This window comes from Sciurus vulgaris (genome assembly GCF_902686455.1).
Source record: "Sciurus vulgaris genome assembly, chromosome: 8".
Lineage (NCBI taxonomy): Eukaryota > Metazoa > Chordata > Mammalia > Rodentia > Sciuridae > Sciurus > Sciurus vulgaris.
Window position 1 is genome coordinate 92,954,030 of NC_136468.1, and position 23,262 is coordinate 92,977,291.

The 23,262-nt window shown below is 43.9% G+C and overlaps 1 protein-coding gene across 8 annotated transcripts in view; it reads right to left on the minus strand.

Annotated features, from left to right (window-relative positions):
- The window catches only part of PDE1C (phosphodiesterase 1C), a 538,202-nt gene that overhangs the window by 319,607 nt on the left and 195,333 nt on the right, over nucleotides 1-23,262 (minus strand). Inside the window, exon 1 of one of the 8 annotated variants that reach the window (XM_079152341.1) lies at nucleotides 3,495-4,084. The exons of the other annotated variants lie outside the window; for them this stretch is intronic. Within the exon in view, the coding sequence (XP_079008467.1) occupies nucleotides 3,495-3,595 (101 nt within the window). The 5' untranslated portion in view covers nucleotides 3,596-4,084. Of the gene's footprint in view, nucleotides 1-3,494; nucleotides 4,085-23,262 lie in introns of those variants that run through there. 8 annotated transcript variants of the gene reach the window in all.

The window sequence follows — 23,262 nt, forward strand, 5'->3', positions numbered from 1 at the left end:
AACAATAGCCCATGGGGCACAATTAAATTTATAGAAAACTAAAAACGAGGCTCCTCCCAGGAGAAAGGGCAACGCCCCCTGACAGAGTGACTTTAGAAAGCTCAGGTGAGCAGTATTTGTTCCCTTCTGACTTAAAGAATTGTGAACCTGGGTGTCAGAGGTAGTGGGACTGCAGAGGGGGGCTGAGGAACATCACATCACTCACATCCAGGTGGGCTTCTCTGCACCTCACTCGAGGACCAGAGGAATCAGTGTAGTAGTGAACACCTGGGCTTGCAGGCCCTTATCATCTCAGCTGGGGTAGGCAGTGTTTAAGACTCACATTTCCAATATTCCTTATATTATTCATATATTGGTAATTCCACAAGGCTGCATTAAGAGTTTTTCTTGATTCTTTCCTCAAGAAACATGTGAAATAGCTCTAGGTTTCACATAAGTGGTGGTAATTTACTATGTACCAAGCATCAGCCATAAACAAGTAAGCAAAGCAGACCAAGAAGAGAAAAAAACTCCCTCAAAGAGCTAATATTTTGTCAAAGGAGGCAGATAATATGCATAACAAATCAATAAACTCTATTCAGATGGGGAGACATCCTAGACAGATAAAGCAGTGGGTCAGGTGGAATTGGAATAGATAGGGGATCATCCTCTGTATTTCCTGCACTGTAGATTCTTTGCAGATGATAACCACAGAAATCCTCTTGCTGCTGGTAAAGACTAAGCCTCCCCAACGCAGAAAACAGAGATGTGAGGGGAGGGGAGGGGGAACCTCAGTAAACATGAGAACTGGATCTAGCCCTAGGTCATGACTTTGTCACATCTTGTCCAATTCCCACACCAGTTTAGATGATACTAATGAAACCTGTTCTCTGCTAACCAGGGAGCATTTTGTTGATAGGTCTTATGGCTCACAGGCTGACTCAAATATATATTCATCTTCATTTTGCATATTAAAAAGTTCACATCAGAGTCTGTTTCCTCCAGCACCTTTTTGATTGAGCACCAAATCCTGTTAAAGGAACTGGAGGCACGGCAGAAGTAAGACACACAAAGCATCTGTCCTGTGGAATTTCCACCCTAACAGAGATGAAAAATTCAACAACGGATTAAATAGGGGAAACACCAACAAGAGGGAGAAGTGACACCACTGAACAATCCAGGCATGAGATGATCGTGTCCTGAACTCACATGCTCTCAAACCAATTGAACTGAATTCCTGACCATCTGTGGTCACTTATAAAACCCTTTCCACAAGGGTGTCATGGTAATAAACTGATATGAAAATCCAACTGTGGCTACTGGCTCTTTCTAAAATATTGAAAGGGCAGCGCCCTTTCTCTTGTTGGCAATCTGTTGTGTGAACAAATACACACACGCACACACACACACACACTCCCTTTTGTCTCCTAAGGGTTTCCATTTTGTGGACTGCTGAAGTGTTATTCCAAGTTGTATAAATGAGCATGTGCTTTGGCTTCTAGAGTCCTTAGCAACTAATTCCAGCACCACTGCTTTGCATAAAAAAAAAAAAAAGTGGTAGTAAGAATGGTAGTGGAGTCATCATAGCAGAAAAAAATGTATTATAATAACAAATAATAACATACCCTTCTAAATTAGAAAGTGAAGCTAAAGATGTCATAGAACTGCTGTGGAGCAGCATGTTCCAGCAGGAAGGACAGGGAGAGGGATTCCAAAACACATTGGGGAAAAAGCAACCCACACCTTTCACGTTCAAAGACACCAGGTTCTGGGTCATTAGGAGAGACTAGAAAATGAAAGTACAGCTACATGACTCCACAGCACCTTGGGGAGAAAAGCTGAACAGAGAATAAACTGAGAAAGCTACAAGACAGCGTGGTGTAAGTGCTAAATGCTTTCCTGCACAAGTTCTCGCCTCAGTTTTGCTAGCCTGAATGACTTCGTGGAACGGTAAGCAAGAGAGGCAGTGCCTGGGTGTGTGGCTATGAATCCCTCTAAGGCCAGCTTGACCACACTTTCACCTTGTACACCTCACACCCAGACTTTGTAAACACAACTGACTTTCTGTGCACAGCACAGTAAAATTGGATGTAATGTTCGCAACACTGAACATGAGCTTACTGTAAACACAGTTCTGAAAGAGCTGCAGACACCTAAACTGTCAGAAGAGCCTGCCAGCCAGAGAGACAAGACTTCCAAATAAGTTTACAGCTTCTACTTGTGGCCAGACAAGTCAAAATCAAATTATTTAGTAAGGTTTCCCATGAGGCCAATAGCAATGAAGCCCAGTAAGATTACTGATGGAATGGCTTTTATAAATTGCCCCTTTCAATAAGGATACCTCTTTATAGCTTCCCTTTAAAAACTGAATATCCTGTTGGGATGTGATCTTCCCAAGATGAAGCCACCTTAAATCAGCATATTCTTTATTTGTTTTGTTTTGTTTTGCTGTGTGTGTGTGTGTGTGTGTGTGTGTGTGTGTGTGTGTATGTGTGTGTGTGTGTGTTTGCTTTGAAAAACAATAATGGCAGCAAAACATACAAAATGGCAAAGAGCTGGTTTTCTCACCAGGGCCTTGGTAAAAAGAGAAAGTCTGTGGAACATGTTTGGAGAAAAATTACTTTTTAAACCACACCTAGGTCTCTGATACCAAATATGTGATAAAATGAGCAAACAGTAGTTGTGGTAGGGAGGGGGAGCTGCCTGGTCAATGGAAATGTACAACCATCACTACAGTTTTGGGAAACCGAGGTGACCAGCAGTTCATTGTCTATGAATGCTTTTCACACTCTCACACACAAATACACACACACAAAAGATTTGCAGGTCATCTCTCCTCAGTATCCAAACCAGAATTCAATAAGTGACTGAAATTCAGAGATCTCTTCAAATCAATCCATCTACAATGTTGGTCACCATATGAAAGTCAAATACCCTTTTCTGCTCTTCAAATATTATTAGGAAACTCCAGTATTGCTTCTGACCCCTACTTTTCTCCAAAATAGTCCTTCCTTCTAGTAAGCATTTTTCTGCCAGAAAGATTCCTAAAAAAAAAAAAAAAAAGTTAGAAACTAAACTGAACTGAAAAGAGTCAGAAGAGAATCCAGCATCCACAATGTATGTTGAATGTGAACTGTTGGTGAGTTATTGGATCACCTGCCAACTCTTTGGTTAAAAAGTCTGGGAAAAGGTCCCCAAACTTTCCTCAGAGTAAAAAGAGCCGGAAACTCCTCCCTACCTATTGGGCTACTAAGTTACTCATCTAAAGACATGTCCCCTTCCCCCAAATAAGGAGAGTCTTAGAAATAAGGTGTCTTAAGAAAGACATCTCTCCCTGTGTTGGAAGAAAGGTAGCAGTGACTGTAATTAACAGAGAAGCAGTTGTGGAACTTTTAGGGAGGGATTTAAAGGGCCATGCAGGAACGGGAATAAGTAGTAGGGACTACTATGGCTGTGCGGTAAAATAAGGATGGGTGAAAGGAAATGGGGAAAGAGAAGTAAATAGGTTTACTTACAGCCCTCGGAGCCGAAGCCAAATTTTCTCAATCTGTTCCGGTTGAAGGTATTTCAGAGAGTTGCTCTCGAATTCTTCAATCTCCTTGGTGGGGGACTCCATATCTGCAGGTTCAGCTGGGGGTGAGGTGGAGAGAGTTCGGGCTGTCCCCTCCCAGCCTCCTTTCTGGCCCGCGAGCCCCAGCTGGGCGCGGTGCGTTTGCCTGTCACTTTCTGGGTGCGCTCACGTCGCGCTCCGCAGACCCGCTTAGAGCAGGCTCGGACTGTGGGTGCTTCTGACCCCAGGTGTGCCCGGGAGGCAGTTGCGGAAACCAGCCATGATCCCGAGCTAATGTCCAGCGGTAGAGAGAGGGATGTGCTCCTGCTCCAGGAGGAAGCACCTCAGGTTTATTCAGATTCTTTTCCCAGGCTAAACAAAGCCACAGAAGGGATCGCTGTGGCAGCTGAAGGATTTGGAGGAGAAAGGGAGAAGTGGGTGGGGAGGAAGGCGAGGAGCAGAAGCGAGAAAGTGAGAAGGGGAGAGAGAGGAGTCAGGGATGAGCCAGGGGAGCTGGCGCGGGTGGGTGGTCGGACCCCCGGGCCTCGACCCCCAGGCTCCGCCCCGAGCCCCCCCCCCCGCCCCTCTCTCCCCGCCTCGCTGTCGTTGCGCCCCCTCTGTTTTCTCTCACTTACCAGCAGCTCTGCTGACAAGCGAGAAAACTGACAAGTGAGAAAAGTCGTCTGTCAGCGCGCTGGGGCTGGCGTTTGCACTGGCACCTCGGGCGTGGAGGGAGGGGCGCGCCGGGCACCCCTGTCTGCAGGGCACACGCTCGCTCGCTGGGCAGCAGCCTCCTGTCGGGCTGGCACACCCGCCCCCGCAGGGCAGCCAGCGGCCACTGCGACCCCCAGCCGCGCGTGTGTGTCTATGGCTCTTGGATCCCGCACAACATAAAGGACAGAGCTCCACGCAGGCAAATCCCAGGGAAGGGAAGTCTGTATCCTCCCAGAAGGCTGAGGAGGGGTGCACAGCAGCTGCGAGGTTCCCTGGAGTTTCTGCCTGGAGCTCTTTTCTTCACGAAGTCCTCCAGATGTTTTCTAGCTCAGGGGAACCTCTCCCTCTGCGCACCACCCCCCTCCTCTGGAAAAAGGAGTAAATATTCCAACTGAGGAGGCAGGAATGTCCGCATATAAATATCACACGCACAGGGGTGGGGGTGGGGGAGTCTGTTAATTGGGCTGCTGTGGACCATTGCTTGTTCCCCTAGGTCATTTGCAATGTCAATAAAGTACCTCACTGAAGAATGGGGTCAAGTATGGAGTTGGGGGCTGCAAACTGATTGCAGCCCTGACATCACAGAACTGGTCACCAAATTCCCTTATGGGTGAGGCCACTGCCACTTCAAACCAGGAACTCAGGACTTGTGGATCCTGAGATTCAGGGTGCAGCATGCTTTAGACAGTATTTTTCTTCACCATCAGGTAATGTTTCTTCAGCCACGTTCCTAGCATTCTTTGTCTATTAGGTATTTGCTTACTTCTCAAAAGTAAGATAAACTTAAAGTACAGTTCCATTCATTTGCCCTTGACAAAGGAATAAAATGATGGTGTCTAAATTTTAAATGTTCATCCATTTGATAGTTATCTTTTACTTCCCAGTCATCGGAGGTGAGAGAAATGACATGGCTGGCCCCATACATTCTAGCAGAGAAAGGACCTGATACCTAGATATGAGAACTGTTGGATCAAAAGTGACTTGCCCACTCACCTCTATAGACTTAAGCTACTCCATTAAAGTCAGTCCCTAAAGGTGTTCTGGAAGCACATACATCTTCCCTGCATTAAGGCATTATTACCAGAGAAAGATAACACTAAGTAGCCAATATATCAATGTGGAGTTCATTTATCTGAATAAAACCAATTACCTACTCAGTGTCATGCAGTCTGAGAAGAGTGACCTAGTGAAATAGAACGCCAAAAGAAGAAAGTATGCACCTTGGGCAGCTTGTTGTCAGAATATGGAAGTGTAGTAATAACAACAATAGCGAACAACAGAAACTTCTAAGCACTCTTCTAAAGGTTCCACTCTCATATAATACAACAACTCTGTGGAACAGATATTATCTCTATTTTGCAATTAGAAAGCTGAAGGATCCAGAGGTTCCCTATAGAAAGAGAACTGAACCAGAGACAACCAGAGTTTGAGTTATGGCTCCGTACGTCATCCTATACAAAAGTGTCCCCCTCCTCACAAGGTCTTGATTTCCACATGTACAAAGTAAAGAATCTGAGCAAAAGGGTTTCCTGTGTCCATTCCACCCTGATTCTTTCAGTCTGTGTGACGGTATTTGGGGAGAAAAAAAATGCTGAAAAGACAGAGTACTGATGAATACACACTTGTACTCTGTCATGGTTTCTCCAAGAACTGGCCTGGGATGAAAGGAGAGAAGGGAATGGCAAAAACTGGCCTTTGCCTTCCTGCCACGCAGTGCCTATGACTTTCCCAGTGTTATCAGGACTTTGATTAAGTCAGAAAAAGGAAAATTTGAGAAAAAAAAAGGAATAGCCTTTCACTGCAAACAAGCAAATAAGAGAAAAGACAAATCTTTTTTAAAAGCTCCTCAAACAAAAATTGTTTCGTTTCAGAAAAAGTTATAAAAACTAAGCATGTATTAAAAGTTGGTAAAAAATATATCTTGGCTTTATTTTAGAGCAACAATAGTTTTTAGTTTTAAGGTTCTCAAAGTGTTTAGGCAGCAGAACATTTTACTTCAAATAACACCTTGTAAGAGACTCCAATGCATGTCTCAGCTTCAAAACAAAAAGATAGAGCTGCTCTGGTTGAATGAGAAAGAGAAGTAGTTATGGATTTTGTCTACCGTTGTCTTCCCCATCCCTATGTGCTCAATGCTCCCACTTTATAGACGAGAAGACTGAGGCCACAGTACCATAAAATAATTAAGGATTATTTGTGCCTAATCCAGTGTTCTAAAACACATTAGAAAATGTCTTTTCTTTGTCCACATATATTACAAGTTTTCGATGCACCATGTTTTTATGTCACTCAAGATTTGTTCTCTCCTTATCCATCACAGACAGAGTAGGCTTGATGCAGTAATAATACTAGATGTCACAATTCTATTGGCATTCTATAGGAGGCAAGCCAAAATCAGATACAAATTGGCCCAGAAGTAAAAAAATCTAAGAAAGAACAAAGTCACTCACAACTTTTCAGTGGAAGTTAATTTCCATTGTGACTTCCTAACTTAGTTTTCTTAGGGAAATCTCACATGCTCAAACATCACTAAATATATTGAGACATTGCATAATATGCATATGCATATGCACACATGCATATATACATACATATAACCAACAATTGAGTCCCACAAATATATGTATATTACTTAGCCTAAGTACCAGCAAACCTCTGCACTACCAGTATTAAGTATCATAAAAGATTAAAAAGTGAGCTCCCTGTTTCAAGAGTTCAAGGAGAAGGTAGATAACTATCTTCTGACAGGGGGAAAAGAATAGGCATGACAATGCTGCCTCATCTCTGATTTCATGATTTGATAACAATCACGAAATGACAATTACCACCCCTACCAGTTATTGAGACTACCATGTACCATGCACCATGCTAAACATATCACAGTTTGGTTCATTTCATCCTCAACGAAAGACTTCAGCATAGCCTCATTATGCCCACTTATGCAGAAGAAGCTCTCAAAGGTCAGATAACTTTTGCAAAACATAGAGCTAATGAGTGGCAGAGTAGGTTTCAAACCCAGACCAGAAGACAAGGTTCATGTTCTTTTCCCTTTGCTATGCTTCCTCCCTACAGACATATGAAAAGATTGGGAAAGGCACATACGAGAGACGGTAGGGCTGCTGCAGGAATCAGATCAAGGAGTCACTAATATGGCAGAGAAGTTAGTGGGCTAAATAGTGGAGGTGACATTTGAACTATATCTTGAAGGTCAATGAGTAGAAGGTACTTTCATGGCAGGTGCACGGTGCAGGTAATTCCATAAAGAGGATGTGGCAGAAGAGGCATAGGAACATAAAAATGGGTGGAATGTCCAGCAATCCACAGCTTTGTGTGACTTGCCTATAAATACATGACTAAGGATAGCAAGAAGAAAATGCTAGAAGGGTCAGTCAGCCCCTTGAAGTCAAAAGGAAACTTGAGTTCTGTCCTACAAAAGTTGAGCCAGGTATGGTTCTAAGCAGGCGGTGGCATGGTCACATGTGGAGGGGACTTACTGCCTCATGCACCATGCACTAAGGCCAGCTCTCCAGGAAAACTTCCATAGAACATGAGACAACCATAGGGCAAATGAGAATCAGGGCTCCACAAGAGGACTCCAGGTATAAAGCTGAACAAAGAGCACAGACAAAATCAGAAAAGGCAAAGCAGAGTCTCCCATGAACATGCATCTTCCAGCTACAAGAGTATGGCTGCTTGCTTTGACCTCTATGAAGCCAGCCTGTGCCCTTGATCCATTTTTCACAACTTGGCAGTGACATCAGCAAGAAAGTCTTTTGAGAGGAAAATTCTGAAGACACATTTAGGACATTGAAAGTAGCACCAGGCACAACTGCCCCTCCTTGCCACCCACACAAATGTGAGCCAGCCCTATAAGAGACTGACTATCCATAGAGACTATTCTTTCCCACTGACTTCCTTCTCAGACAAGGGGACACTGTCACATAGCTTTTCCCTCTGATGTCTTCTCTGTGTGAATTTATGGTTTGAGGAGGGCTCTGCTCTAGGAACCACCTTTGTTAGAAAAAAAGATCTGAAAGACAGTGGACTAATTCCTGAGGTCCCCTGACTCCAACCATCATCTAAAATGAGGCTCCAAGCAGATAACATCACAAATACATGCTCAGAAGGTGTCACAAAGAATCTGGAAAGAGGAGTAGATGGGAGAAGAAACAGGATGACGTCCCAGCTCCTGAGTAGCCCAATGTAGCCTGATGTGACACATATGTTTACCACTCTGGCAAGATTCTTCAGATGTGCCATAGATGTTCATGTAATCCTTCTGATGAAGTGTCACTGGAAAAGCAAAGGACCTGGGGAGGTATTGATGTGCCCTTCGTGAAGGCCTTTTCTTCTCTGGCCATGACCAAGTTGGGCTTGGTGACCCCTAGATCCATTTTCAGTCCTCACTTGCCCTGATTTGAATGTCACAGTCTGACCTGAGATAGCCAGGCTTTTCATGAGACCAAAAAATACTGCAGAAAAACCTGGGTCTGATCCCAAGAGGCTAGTATAACCATAGGAGACAGAACCCAAGTTAGTCAATCAGTCATGTACCTTACACCTCTGAATAGTGACAAGTCAGGACAGACATATGACTAAAACAGATCCAAGCTGCTTTCTTGTGGGGGACTATGATGTGGTCACTTGAAGAAAAAGATATGGTTCATTCTCTTTTCTTGGAGTTGAGCTTTAGGCTTGAGATTATCCTGGCTCTGGCATCTTTTCCACCATGTGGAAAGATATTCCAGGGGGGCGGGGGGGAGGGAATGACATCAACAGAGAAAAGAATTAGAGAAACAAAGAAAATAAAATATGAGAAGATCTTTTGAACCCCTTGATCCTGCCCTGCCTGAAGTCTTTGAAGTTACATGAACCAAATAAATGCTCCCTCCAACATATTTTAAACTAATTTGAGTTGGATTTTTGTCATTGATAAAGAATTCTGACTCATATAACTCCTCCCATGAACAATTGTCAGAAGGAGTGAAAATTGGAGGCTCTCATTAATAGTAGTTCCTGTCCAATCCTATCCTTCCAACAGGATACCAGAGATTGGAACAGTAATCTTGGAGAGGGCAAAGCAAGGAGCCTTTATTATTTTGATACATAGATTAATGACATATCAAGGCATCACCATATCATACACATGAGCACCTCAAAACATTGAATAAATGAGACACTTATTAATTACTTTTCTTATTCCTAGTTTAGAAACAAAGTGGCTGAGGTCCAAGAGGTCCCCAGGTTCCCTCTTACTGCCCCCTCATCCTCCAGCTAAGAGCAAGGCTGCTTGACTTCGTGAGCTTCCTTCCAGCCCCTGTGGCCACTCTGCCTCTCAGAACACTGTGCCAACCCAGCAGAATTAACTTGGCTTCACTAATGAAAGTGAAATTTTTGTTCGTGTAAAACTGCTGATGCTAGAGTCAGTCAAATTCTGACCCAAATGTACATAAATCAGCGAGTGGTTCCTTCTATCGCTATAAAGCAAATCTGAATATAGAAAAGCTCAGAGCTGGAAGGGATCTCAGCCATCCTGTCCCCCCAGCTCCTAGTTCTACTGATAAGGAATGGGCGGCCCAATCAGGTTAAATAACTGCACAAGTGGGCAGCAGAGCTGGGACTGAAAGCCATGGCCCCAGATTCCCCACCCAGTGCTCCATCATCAAGAATGGCTCTACTTCCACCTGAGATTTGGGATCAATGGTTTGCTCATAGATAAGAAGAAGGAATGCCCACCAAAAACATAGACCACTGGTTGGTAAAGGCTTCCTAGGGGAAGGGGGTCTCCTGGGAATGAGTCAACCACATAAGATAGGTGCCAGGGAAGGGGAAACCTGTCTGGTCCCTGGGCAGCAATACAGATGATAGCAAAGAACATGCTGTGATTGTGATGGGGGCCAGGGATCAAGGAAGGACAGGAGGCCGAGACTGGACATGCAGACCAAGGAGGGTCTAGCTTGCCACATTAATGCTTAGGGCTTTTTATACTCTGGCCAATGGGGAAGCATTAGAACTTGTTGGGCAAATGTATAGTATATGCAAACCAGGATTTTGATTTGCAAAGAAGGATAGAAAGGGTTTTCAAATATTGCTTTTGCAAGTTCACAGGAGGTGAAGATTTGAAGATCTGTCTCTGTATCTGGGGAAGAAAGATGTCATAATTAAATGCTGGAACCTCTTAAAATGCATTCATTCATTCGACAAACACTTGCTGAGTGCTTGCCATGTGCCGTGCATTCTGTGATGCTAGGTATGCAACAGCCAATCAAAATGCTCCAGTCTCTGTACCTAACTGGAGAACTAGACAGTAAGATTTTAAAGTAACAGATATATCATTGTAAAAGTAAAAAGCCCTATCAAGAAAATAAACAGAGTACAATTCCAAGAACCATGGGGATGGGACTATTTACAAATATGGTGACATTTTTCAACTATTTGTTGCTGTGTAATGAACTACTCCCCAAAATTGGTGACTTAAAGCAACCATTTTTTCTCTCATGCTTCTGTGGGTTGACCAGACAGTTCTCCTGGTCTTGTCTGGGGGTTCTCAAGCAGATGGAAACTAGGACCAGAATATCCAGTATGGTTTCACTCCCATGATGGGTGCCTTGGCAGGGACAGCTGGGATGTTGGGACCTTCCTCTCAGCATGAGTTCTCCATGTGGTCTCACCAGGTGGCTAGCTTAGGCTTCCCTACACGGGTGCTAGAGCAAATGCTCCAGAGAGAGGAGGCTGAAGATACCAGTCTTCTTAAAGGCAGACTCAGAGCTGGTACAGTATCCCTTCTGCTGCATGTGGCTGTTCAAAGCAATCGCAGGGCTAGTTCTGATCCAATGGAAGGAGACACACACTCCATCTTTCAATGGAGGAGTAGGAGGAGAGGAGTGACAGATTTCTGCAGCCCTCTTCATTCTACCCAGGTCCAAGGATGGCTTCCAGGAGCAGGTAACATCTGAACCAGGACTTGGAGGAGTTGACCAGGTAACAAATAGGAAGAAAATACATCTGACAAGAGAGGACACTACAAAGATCCTGAAGAAGGAAGGAGCTTGATGGATTCAAGGGATTGCTAGGAGGTATGTTGTGAGTGGAGCCGTGTGGCCAAGAGAGAGAAGCCAAGGAAACAGCAGTTGGGGGCCAGAATAGAACCCTGAGAGTGGATTTTAAGGACCCATTCACCTGGGAGCAGAGGTCATATGCCCTGACCATCACTGTTCCCCCAGCAGAACAGAAGAACTGACCACCAGTCATGGCCTCTCTGAGAAGGACTGTGAAATTTATTTCATTTAAGGTTCAAGAGGCTATGCAGGGAAAGGCAATAAGCACTTTCACAACTCAAAGGGTCAACTTGCAATTGTCTGGCAGAGTATGATCCTTCCCCTCCCCCTCCAGAGAAGTGAAATGTTACTTTGTGTGTGATTCAGCACACAAGGTGAATGAAGGATATTAACTACTCCTGGTAATGTTTTCCAAGTTGTCCTTGGGGACATTGAAATGGTCCATTCGAGTCCCTGTGATTCTCAGAAGTGAAAGGATTTTTAAGACCCAAGAGAATAAAAGAATAATGGTCTCTCTGAATCCTTTCCACCCACATGCTTTTAAGAGATCCATGCTAATAAAAAAGACCCTGAAGCCACCTTGAATCAGTCATAATCCTTCCTACAGACAGGCTGACATGTCTAGCAGAAGTTGGTATGTACTATATTTCCACTTCTGAGATAAAAAACAGGCTCCTATAAGCAGGGAGTGAGACTTGATTTATGGAGAGGAATAATATTTAAGGAACACAATGCAAAAGTAATTAGCACGCAAAGAAATCTTGGCAAAAGACTCTCCCAACTGCTCACATGCCCCCGTACCACCACGGGACTCCGTGGCCTCTCACACATAGAGCTACATGGCTCCCCCACTGCCTTGGCTAGATGTAAAGAAAGAAATGAAAATTATTCTCAATGAGATTTAGGAAGCACTTGAGAATCTGAACCAAAGCATGGAAGGTAAAGAGTGCTGAGCCCTTGAAAAGAGCTCCAATCAAGTCAATTAAGACCCTGTCAGAAATCACTCTCCTCTCATTACTGGTGAAGCAAACAGAGGCTTTGGAATCAATGAGTCTCTAAATAAGAAAGGTTTCATTAATACTTCCCCTCCCCTACCCAGGCACAAAAAGCATTTGGGAGAACAAGCCCCGCCTCACCCCTTCAAATAACAACAGAAGTGCCCTCTGCATCCAAGTAGAAATCAGTCCCATTTGCCATGAGGGCTCCTACCAATAATGAGGTATTTCCTATAGAGTCCTATTCTCCATATGATTCAGCTCTTCAGAAACCAACCACTCTGCCAGGTCAATTCTAGGCAATTCCTAAGGCTGTTGCTATTCTCAGGTACTTCTGACTACTTTTTCCTATTTATTTATTTAAAGATTCATTTGTATCTCAGGCAATATGCTGGAACTAGCTAATGAGAGGAAATTTTAACACGTGACCTTTCCAAACCCTGCACCTTCCAAAAATCAAACTTCTTTAAGGATGTGTTGACAAAGGGCTGTTCATTTACCACTGTGACCTCAGGAGCTTTGATAACTGTGGCTTTTAGAAACAACAATCTCATCAAGCTGAAAATGTGTTTATGTCAGAATATTGGCAGAGGGATTTACATCGTTCAATTTGTTTATAAATTTGATTAGCATTGCAGTATCAGCCTGCCTTCCACCTTTACTATCTAGCCCTGGAATGCACTACTAATGAATACATCATAAACCACTTAAAAATAAAGGTCAAAGGGCAGGAAGAAAAAACACTCCTAAAAAAAAGCTGTAGTATAAAGATCGCTGAAAAAGGAAGCCAATGAACTTTGACTTTTTCTCCCTCCCACCAATTAAGCAGGTGGTTAAATCTGAGAGCTTATCAGAGTTTGTTCTTCAAAGTAAGGGGGCTGTGTGATTCTGGGCATCTTGGCAACAGCCTCCAGCCCACTCGTCTGAAACAGATCTGAGACCCCCTCACTTGGCATTTTTTGCAAACATTCGGGCCAGGTTTTTCTAATCTGCAAGGTCCACCAGAGCCCGGCAGCGTCGAAGAGGCCCCATTGGTCCCAGCTGCTACTGACCATGACGCCAAATCAATATCCCGTCAGAGGGCACTTTCCTGGCAGTGGTCACGATTGATAGCGTTCCTGAGGCTCTGTGACGTCGCAGGGTGTTTGCACAGCGGAGGAAAATCCCTCTTTGCACCACAGCTCTGACCTCACTCCAGCAGAGCGCGCGCTTGCCTGTCTTTAATCACCCGTGAAATGGTGCAGGGGAAAAGCAGCGAGGTGCAGAGGAGAGGCGGTGCGGAAGTAACCCAGGGGGATGACCAGCTGTGACTCATGCTTTTCACCTTCAAAGAGAAGTAACATTTTGGAGCAGGGATCGCATGCTGGCTTGGCTCCAAGGGACACAAAAGGGAGAGAATGCCTTTCCTGTTCTCAGCAGTCAGAGACCATGCAATGCAGCCTAAGGAAACCGCCAATATCAATAATGCATGGGGACCCAGTGCTGACACATTTTTCAACTATTTGGGTAACTGAGCAGTTGTCAAATCATGGCTCTAAAAGGCCATGTGTGGACAGAGCCACCGTTGTTACTGAAAGGGCAGGTTTAACCATGGATGGTATCCAGAAGGCATATCCCAGTTTCTGTCCTGTCCCCTGCTACCAGGAAGTGGCAATAGTCATAGCAGTAGTACAGTAATAATGGCTAGTAATTACTAAATTATATATGAATTGCATTATATTCTATTTATTGTTATGTACATTGTACATACTACCCTTTTGGCAGCCATGATATCCCATAGAATCTTCACATTGAAACGTCAAGTGACTTGCTCAAGGCCACGTACTAAATGGCAGAAATGGATGTGAACTGAATCATGTCATTGACCTCAAGAACAATGATGTCTCTCATATGCAGGTATTCCGAATGAAAGTTGAGAGGCTAAATCTGTGCTTGTGATCTAACAAGCCCTCTGACCATGGTACTGTGATTTTGCAATTACTGACAACTTGAAGCTATTTTTTGGTGGGGGGGGGGGGCAGGGGGGCGGGTTGTTTGGTTTTTTTGGTTTTTTGTTGTTGTTGTTGTTGATGTTGTTTTGCAGTTTTACAAACAAGAATGAGGAGAAAAAGTAGAGGAAACCACTAGCCCAAGGCTATAATTGCAGATGGTGGCAATGCTAACTAAAATAAAAAGGAGCCTGCAGTTCTTGTTATGGGAACCATTTCAGTCATTCATTGGAGGGTCTACAAATAATCCCTCCACCTCAAAATGCCACAGCTTAAACAGGGAGGTGACAGTCTCTGCCCCGAGGGTTTCCAATGACAAAAAGAGAATACTCAAGCCTGCCAAGCAATGCTGGAAACCGTGGAAACAGAGTTAGGAACCCCAGAGGAAAAACCCTACATACACACACACACCCAGGATACTCCTCTCTCAATCCATTTCTTTACTTTTGCCTCAGCAGCATTTTTCTTTTGTTCACTCCAAAGGGAGAGAAAGCCCAGGGTTATGTTCTTCTCTTGCTTGCTTCATTTAGGCGGCACAACATAGTGTCCTGATACATTCTCTTGCCATTTAAACCCCTTTCATTGCTTCATCTAGTTTTTATCTCTTCCACCTTGCAAGAAATCAAAAGAAACTATTTTCCTGGAATCATACATGGAAATGAGGTTCAAGTGAGGGCAGCCGGAAGAACTGTAGCAGAGCTGAAGATAATGCATGGAGCTAAGGGAGTCCTATTGTTAACTACATAAATAATAATGACAGCAAAATAACAGCACTCTGGCATCTACCTCCCTTTGGGATAGCCCCTTTCACGGGCTTCCTGTGTCAGAGCCCAGAATTATGCTGAGTGCCCAGGGGCCCTGCCATCTGATCTGGGCTCACCCTAGATTAAAGAAGCATCCCCAACACCTGTGCTTGCGCTTCTCACGCTGTCATCCCAGCTATCTCAGGGGTGGTCTCATCTGCGTGGGAGCAAGCCTTTAAATTCCAGGGACTCAGATGGCAATGACCTTGACATGCACAGGCTTTCCTCTCACATCCAGGAAGCTGAGAGGCTCAGCACCAATACCAGACAAAAGCCATCTTCCATCCTGGAATTAATTGTCACTTCAGAGTTTCCATTTCAAAATCTTTGTTTTGAGAATCCCAGAATAGCAGACCAATCTGCTCCAGGGTTTTACAAAGGTTTTAAATGTTTATAAGTCAAGGACACCCTTTGAGAACTTGATCAAAGTTTTAAAATGTGTATACTATGACTGCATATATTTTTAGGAGGGTCTTTGACCCTCCGGGAGTTCATCCAGGCCACTTCCCCAAAACTCCTGCTATGACTCAGCATGACATGCATGGGAGTGCATGTGCCGGCATACATCAGGACATCAAATTTGATCTTAGCACTAAAAGAAATATTATGAACTTCAAGAGGAAACTAACTTACAAATGGTATATTCAGTTTCTTCAAGTTTTCTAATGAGCATGTTCTCACCAAGTTCTCTACTGGATATATTATAAACATTCTTGCATTTAATCCTCTTTACAATTATATACCAAGGGCTGAGCTGTACATATTCATTTCCATCCCCAGTGCTTTCCACAGCACTGGTGCTTACCAAATACTTGCTGAGCAAATTAATTTTTACTATTTTGCAGATGAGGAAACTGAGACTGTGGGAGATTAAGTAACAACACAGATTGGACAGGGAATAAATGGCAGAAGTTGAACTTCAACTCAAGCCTACCTGATTAGCTTTCCTCTGTACCATGATGAACAGCTGATCTGATCTTCTCTAAGACTAAAGCAAAGACATGAACATAATAAATAATTGAATTACATGCTATGTTGGTGACTGGAGCTCCAGGCAAAGGGTAAAGTAGAGTGGGGGGCCAGGAATATATGAGGGAAGGGAAGGGCAGAATCCAGCAGGGTGGTCAGAGCTGGCCTCATAGAGAAGGTAAGATGCCAGCACAGTCTCAGAAGAGATGAGGGAGTGCGCAGAAGAGTACGCCAGGTTTTGGGAGGAACAAGGTGTGCCTGCTGCTCAGAAAACAAGGGAGCATCTGTGGCATGAAGAGCCAGGGGTGAGAACAAGAAATGAGGTGGGGCAGGGAGGGGACTGGGGAAAGATTATGTGTCCGTCATGGCCAAGTCTTTGGTTTTTACTCACAGTGAAATGGGTACTCACTGAAGATCTGGAGCAGAGCAGGGACATGATCTGATTTGCATTTGATAAAGACCACTTTGCTGCCACATTGAGAACAGCCCACAGTAAGGGCAAGAGAGAGAGAACCAGGTTGAAGCCTAATCCAGTTATCCAGGTAAAAGTGGTGTTGTTGGTCGGCCAGGGTGCCAGCGTTGAAGATAGAAGTGTATGTGGGTACGTAAGAGAAGAAAGGAGAGAGGACCCCAAGGTTTTTGGCCTAAGGAACAAAACCAACATCTATTTAGGCTCACTCCTGCATTTTAAGAAGGTGGCTCTTGAAAGCCTGCTGCCTGATGGACGCATCCTCAAAATCAACCAGAGAGAAATAACATGATGTGATACATGATATGGTTTCCAAAGATGCTTCCTTTCTTACGCAAGAGAGATGCTTGGTGTTTACTCCCTACAGCCTGACAGAAAAGGGGCAGCAAGGAATTTCTTTTAAGACATAAGTTTTTCGCTCAATTTCGTAAGACAAGTTTTTGAAAGTTCCCTTTGTACATCCTCTACCTAATGTCAAAGGCTGCAGGATGTCCTGCTTTACTGGATGCTAGGTTACCTGGTTGCTAACCACTGGGGCTTTCAAAAAGCTTTCTAAAGCTGGGGACTATGAGCAGATGCTGCCTTCCAAGCAACCTGCATCTGACACCAACAGTGAGAAGCCAGAGCTGTTTCCTTGCCTGCCATGAACAACGGGTGTTTCCGGTTAGCCTAGGCTGCCAGGCAAATGTCCAGCCACCAGCTCTGGACACAATCAAGCGTGAATCTGGAGCTTCCTTACAGATCCTGCTGCTTGGCCTTCCAGGACAGTCTACCAGGGGTAAAAGACATTGCTGAAGGTTTTGCCAACAGTAAGCCTCCCACTCACTTGCTTTACAGCCTTGCTTTTGTGGGGTGTGTGTGTGGGGGGAGAGAAGAATGGAGGAATTCTTTCCCTCTAGATTTCATAGAGGGGAAATGAGAAGGGGGATATGAAAAATGGTGGAAGGAGACAGCCATCATTACCCTATGTACATGTATGATTACATGAATGGTGTGAATCTACATTGTGCACAACCATAGAAACGAAAAGATGTACCCCATTTGTGTACAATGAATCAAAATTCATCTGTAAAAATTTTTAAAAAAAAGAAAAAATGCTAAGACAAAAAAGCCAAGATGATATAAAACCAATATTCTTGTAAGGAAAATTGTATTACATGTCTACTATGTGCAAGCCACCATGTCGAGTGTTTTTAAAAGTGTCCTCTTGCTGAATCTATACAACATTCTGGAAAATCAGCAGTATTTTCCCTATTTTTTTTTTTTAGAAGGAAAGTTTAGAGAGGTTAAACAATTTGCCCAAAGTGATCTACTAGTAAGTACAGCTGTCTTACTTCAAAGTACTTACTTCAGAGCCTCTAGGATGACCAACTATCCTCTCTGCCCAGATCTAGGAGGGTTTCTGGATTTTCAGTTTTAAACACTGGCAAGTTTGGGGCAAACAAGGTCAGGATCATCACCTGTATTACTGACTCTTTAACCTGAGGTATGCATATAGAAAATGTACTTACTTCAAAAATACATAGGAGATTATGTAGAATAACTACCCCAAGGGCTCATCTTCCAGAAGAGCAAGCTCTTTTCCTACCCAGTAATAGCCACTCTTCTGCAATCCCAAGAGTGGAGTCCTTGACCAATATTTGCTGTATGACCTTAATCCCCAACTTCCCACGTCAGGATCACTTCCTCCAGCTGACGCTCTGCAGCAAGCTTGTCAGTTGTGGGTGTTCCCAAAATCCAGTTCCCTTTTGCATCTGTTTGCTACAAAATGTTAACATCATCCCTTGCTCTGGTCATGATAATTTATTCCTCTGATTGATTTACCCCAGGAGTCTGGACACTTTTGTTGCTCAGGGGACGCCAGTGAATGCAGCAGCTTGGGATAAGATCCATCTGCTTAGAAAGGTAGTGTTACTTGCACCATTTGCTAGGGCTTCCCCACTCATTCATTCCACAAACATGTACATCATATAGTCACATGACTCAGTCCACTGGCATGGGATCCCCTACCTTTAAGGAGTCTCACTGGCGTGGTGCCCTGGTGACCAAGGCTGTGAGAGAAAACAGATGACATGCTCTTCCTCTTTGTCATCCAATGGCTTGATCAAAGAAACCAGGAGCAGGAAATAAGCAAAAATGGTCATGGATGTTGTGGGCTTTGAGCAGCTGCCCAGCTGTACTGGGGTGAGAGGTCCTTGACTTCAGGTAGTATGCTCTGGGTCACAGCAGGCAGGGCGGTCCCAGGTGGCAGACAAGTCCCTGTGTTCATCTTTATTCACAGGCTGGGTGCACAGGAAGGCACAATATTCTGACTGTCCTCTCAATCCTAAGGACCATGCTCAAATGGAAGGGGAAGTTGAAGGTGTCACAGTAACCAGGACATAGATGGAAAGGGCTCCTCCTCCTCTAGAGGAGTGTATGACAACCCCTACCTCCCCCCCACATCTGTCTCTCTCTTGCTTATGCAAGTGTCCCCACTGCAGTGGTGTGCTGGTAAATGTTACAACCAGCTTTGGGAGTGAAAATGGGGAAAAGCCTTGATTTGTAGCATCTGCTGATTCCCGCTGTGTAAAGACCCCCACCATGGACAATTCCAAGTTTCCAACCTGATGTCACTAAACAGAGTTGGGAAGAGATACTAAGAATCACCTCTTGGGAACCACCCTCAGCACACCATTCACATCCCCACACTGAGTTCCTCCTCTCTAGCAATTCTTGAATGAATTCTTGTTGTAAGAACCGGAGGGAAGCACAGGACATTTTGCTTGACTGTAGCAGCGAGAGTATGAATTTTTATTTGAAAAAGTCAATTTCTTCTTCTTTGGTAAACAAGTTCACATGCAGTATTTCCAAGCAACTTTTTTTAAAAAAGTGTGAAAGAGAGGAAGGTGCTATTATTAAATAGATAAAGAAACAGGATCAGAGAGGCTAAGGGATCACCAACTGAATGACCAAGCCTGAGTCCAAGCCTTATATCATATTCACTCATTTGTTTAAGTACCCCCTGACCCTTCTCCCTATATAAGAGTCACAGTTTCCGCCCACAGAGACTGACAGTTCTAAGTCATTTAGAGGCCTCCTATCACTCCCAGGGTAAGGTCCCAGAGCACAACATGGCATGAAGGTCACCTTTCCCTAACCCCACCTTCTCTCCAGCTAATCTCATTTTCCACTTCTCCTTCCCAGCCCTGCAACCTTGTCTAACCTCCAGGCACATTGCTTGGAGTTTCCTTAAAAATGACACAGCTCTGATTTCAAGAGCTGTCACCACTATTCGGGACACCCCTTCTTTGTACCCAGCTCCCATCCCCAGCTAGGATCCACACCTCTTTCTCTAAATTGGCCTTACAGTAGTCTTCCTTTATCTGCGATTCATTTCCTGCATGGTTACCTGCAACCAACCACAGCCTGAAGATACTAACTGGAAAATTCCAGGAATAAAGAATTCATAAGTTTTAAAATGCACACCAGTCTGAGCATCACAATTAAATCTTCTTCCGGCCCACTCTGTCCTACTCCAGAAGTGAATCATCCCTCTGTCCAGTACATCTATGCTGCACGCATTACCCAATTGCTGTACAGTACGAGATAGTTTGAGAGAGACAACATTCACACAACTTTTATCACAGAAATTTGTTATCATTGTTCTCTTTTACTATTAATACTAAAATATTGTTATTGTTATTATTCTCGTATTCTGCCTAATTTATAAATCAAACTTTTTCATAAATATGTATAGGAAGAAACATGGCTATTTTAATCAACTTTTTTTGCTGCTGTGACTAAAAGATCTGACCAGCACAATTTTAAAGAAGGAAAACTTTGAGTGCTCATGGTTTCAGAGGTCCTAGTCCAGAGAAGACTGGCTCTATTCCTCAGGGCTGGAGGTGAGACTGAACATCATGGGGGAAGAGTGTGGCAGAGGGAAGCAGCTCACATCATCAGGAAACAGAGCAGTGAGAGAGAGTCTCCACTCTCCAGATACAAAATATATACCCCATAGGCACGCCCCAATTCCCACCTCCTCCAGCCACACCCTACCACTTCAGTAATCCCATCAGGGATTAATTCACTGATTGAGTTAAGACTCTTACAACCCAATCATTTCTCCTCTGAACCTTCCTGCATCGTCTCACATGTGAGCTCTTGGGGGCCACGTCACATCCAAACCATGGATGGAACATGGATCCAAACAATGGAATATACAGGGTTTGGTGTTATTCAAAATTTCAGGCATCCACTTGGGTGTCTTGGATCCCCACAGATAAAGGAGGACCACCATCTTTCTTTAGAAGGCAATCCGCCTCTCTAGACTGTAAACTTCTTGAAGGTAGACATTGGGCAAAATTTGTCCTCTAGAACACATAGGAAACACATAATAAATGCTTGCTGAATCATTTTGTTATGTCATTAAGCAAAAGAGTCCTGCTGCTCAAAAAGAATTTTCCATACCCAGACTACCTAAAGACTGAAATCCTTCTTGGAAAGAAACCAGACAGCAGGGGCCTTTCTGATGAGGGGATGAGCCTCGTCAGAGGGGAAAACAGGAGGAAACTGGACAACTGTGTCCCAGCACAGGCAGTTCTGGTGCCCCTCTGTGGGAGCACACAAAATTCCACCTTCGCCTCCCTGTCCTCCCTCTTGACAAGGAGTCTGAGATGTTCACTCTGTGAGGACTGCTCTGCCCTCTCTGCTGTCACAGTGAACAGCTGCTAAGTTAAGTGGCCTGGCCAGAATCACACCGGCCAAGACCTGGAGCAGAGAATGCCAAGCAGGATACAGGTGCTTATTATCATAGTCCTACAGCTCACTTTGGGACTTAACTACAGGTGTGGCTTTGCCTCATCCATCTTCTATACCCAATATGCTGCTTCTGGCATGGACGATTTTCACCAATCCAGTCTGCAGAACTAGAAAGCTGCTTCTGTTGGGGAAATAGCTCAGTTGGTAGAGTGCCTGCCTCGCATGCACAAGGCCCTGGGTTCAATCCCCAGCACCACAAAAAAAAAAAAGAAAGAAAGCTGCTTCTGGGAAGCTTCTCTTTCTGTTTCCTGAACTTCAGAAACAGAGTTGATATTGACTCTCCATATCCAAATGTGGACATGCCCTCCAGGCTTCAACCTTTATGAGACCTGAACTTTATAAATAGCTTGACGCAAAGTTCCTTGAGCTGGCTCCTCTCCAGCCTCAACATCATGTTTAGGCCAGTATTTCCCATAATATTATGTTGTGTAGAATTATTAATTGGAATCATTAAAATGGCCTTTTTCCAGATAAGTTATAGAAATTCTGGGTTACAAAATATGAAGAGAGCACCTTTACTGGACAATATTTGAGAGCTTGAACTTGAAAGGTGTGTCATGAACCTCCAAAATGGGACTCAGGGTGCTGTCTCCCAAACTTCATGGGTCACAGAAACCTCCACTCACTCTCATCTTTGGTGTGGATCATCTTTAGAACCTGAGGCTCTCCCAACCTAACTTTGAGAACCCAGTTCCACCTAGCTATGAACTTATTCAGCAATGAGCAGGCAATGCACTTCAACCGAAGCCAGGGAGAAGGAGCATTAGTGATTTTGGAAAAAAAATTATTTTTGTTTTTTTGGTTAGTTGTTGTTTGTTTCAGATGCCAGAGATTGAATTCAGGGGCACTCAACCACTGAGCCACATCCCCAGCGCTATTTTGTATTTTATTTAGAGTTAGAGTCTCACTGGGTTATTTAGCATCTCACTGTTGCTGAGGCTGGCTTTGAACTCTTGATCCTCCTGCCTCAGTTTCCCAAGCTGGTGGAATTACAGGTGTGCACCACTTCGCCCAGCTGGAAAATGTTTTTGAAAGCCCACATCAGGGGAGGTACAGGACAGACAACACAACGTTAAACAGAAAATTTTAAAATACATTCAAAATAATTTTTTAATCCCTAGTCGTAGAACCATAGAGAACATAAATGTTGCCAAAAGAAACTGTTCATTCGCCCTAACATCAATTCTCTGGAAGGAGCACAGGCTTGGGAATTAGATACACCTGGGTTCAAATCTCAGCTCTCCTTTCACTGGCTTTAAAATGGCCTTGATGGGCTATTGTGGGAATTAAATAAGACAATGGGCACCATCCCATAATAATAGGCAATTAATACATGCCTTAAAATATTATTTTTCTATGGCACAGAAAATAGTCCACTATGTCTTGTGCAATTAACCTAGGCTGTAAATATATAGAAATTATGATCTATTCCAAGTTCTGTATAACCTGGTCCAGGACAAATCTGTTAGTCAGGAGAACTCATAAGAAAAAAAGATACATATATGTGAAAGGAATTATAAGGAATTGGCCTATTCTGTTATGGAGGATGAGAGGTCCCCAGATCTGCTGGTGACCCTGAAGAACCAATCAAATGGTTCCAGTCTGAATGCTGGCAGGCTTAAGGCCCTGGAAGAGCTGAAGTTTCAGTGCTAGTTGAAGACCAGAAGAGACCCACATCCCAGCTCAAGCAGTCAAGCAAGAGGAGATGTCTGTCTTCATCAGCTTTTTCCCCCCCTATTTAGGTTTACAATTTATCAGATGAAGCCCACCATGGGAAAGGTAATCTGCTCTCCTCAGATCCTGATTCAAATGTTAATCTCATCTTTAGAGACATAATCAGAATGTTTAGCTAAAAGTCTGGGCACCCCATAGCCCAGTCAAAATTAAGCATCACCATATCTATATATAGCTACTGAATGAACTAGATGAAGTCA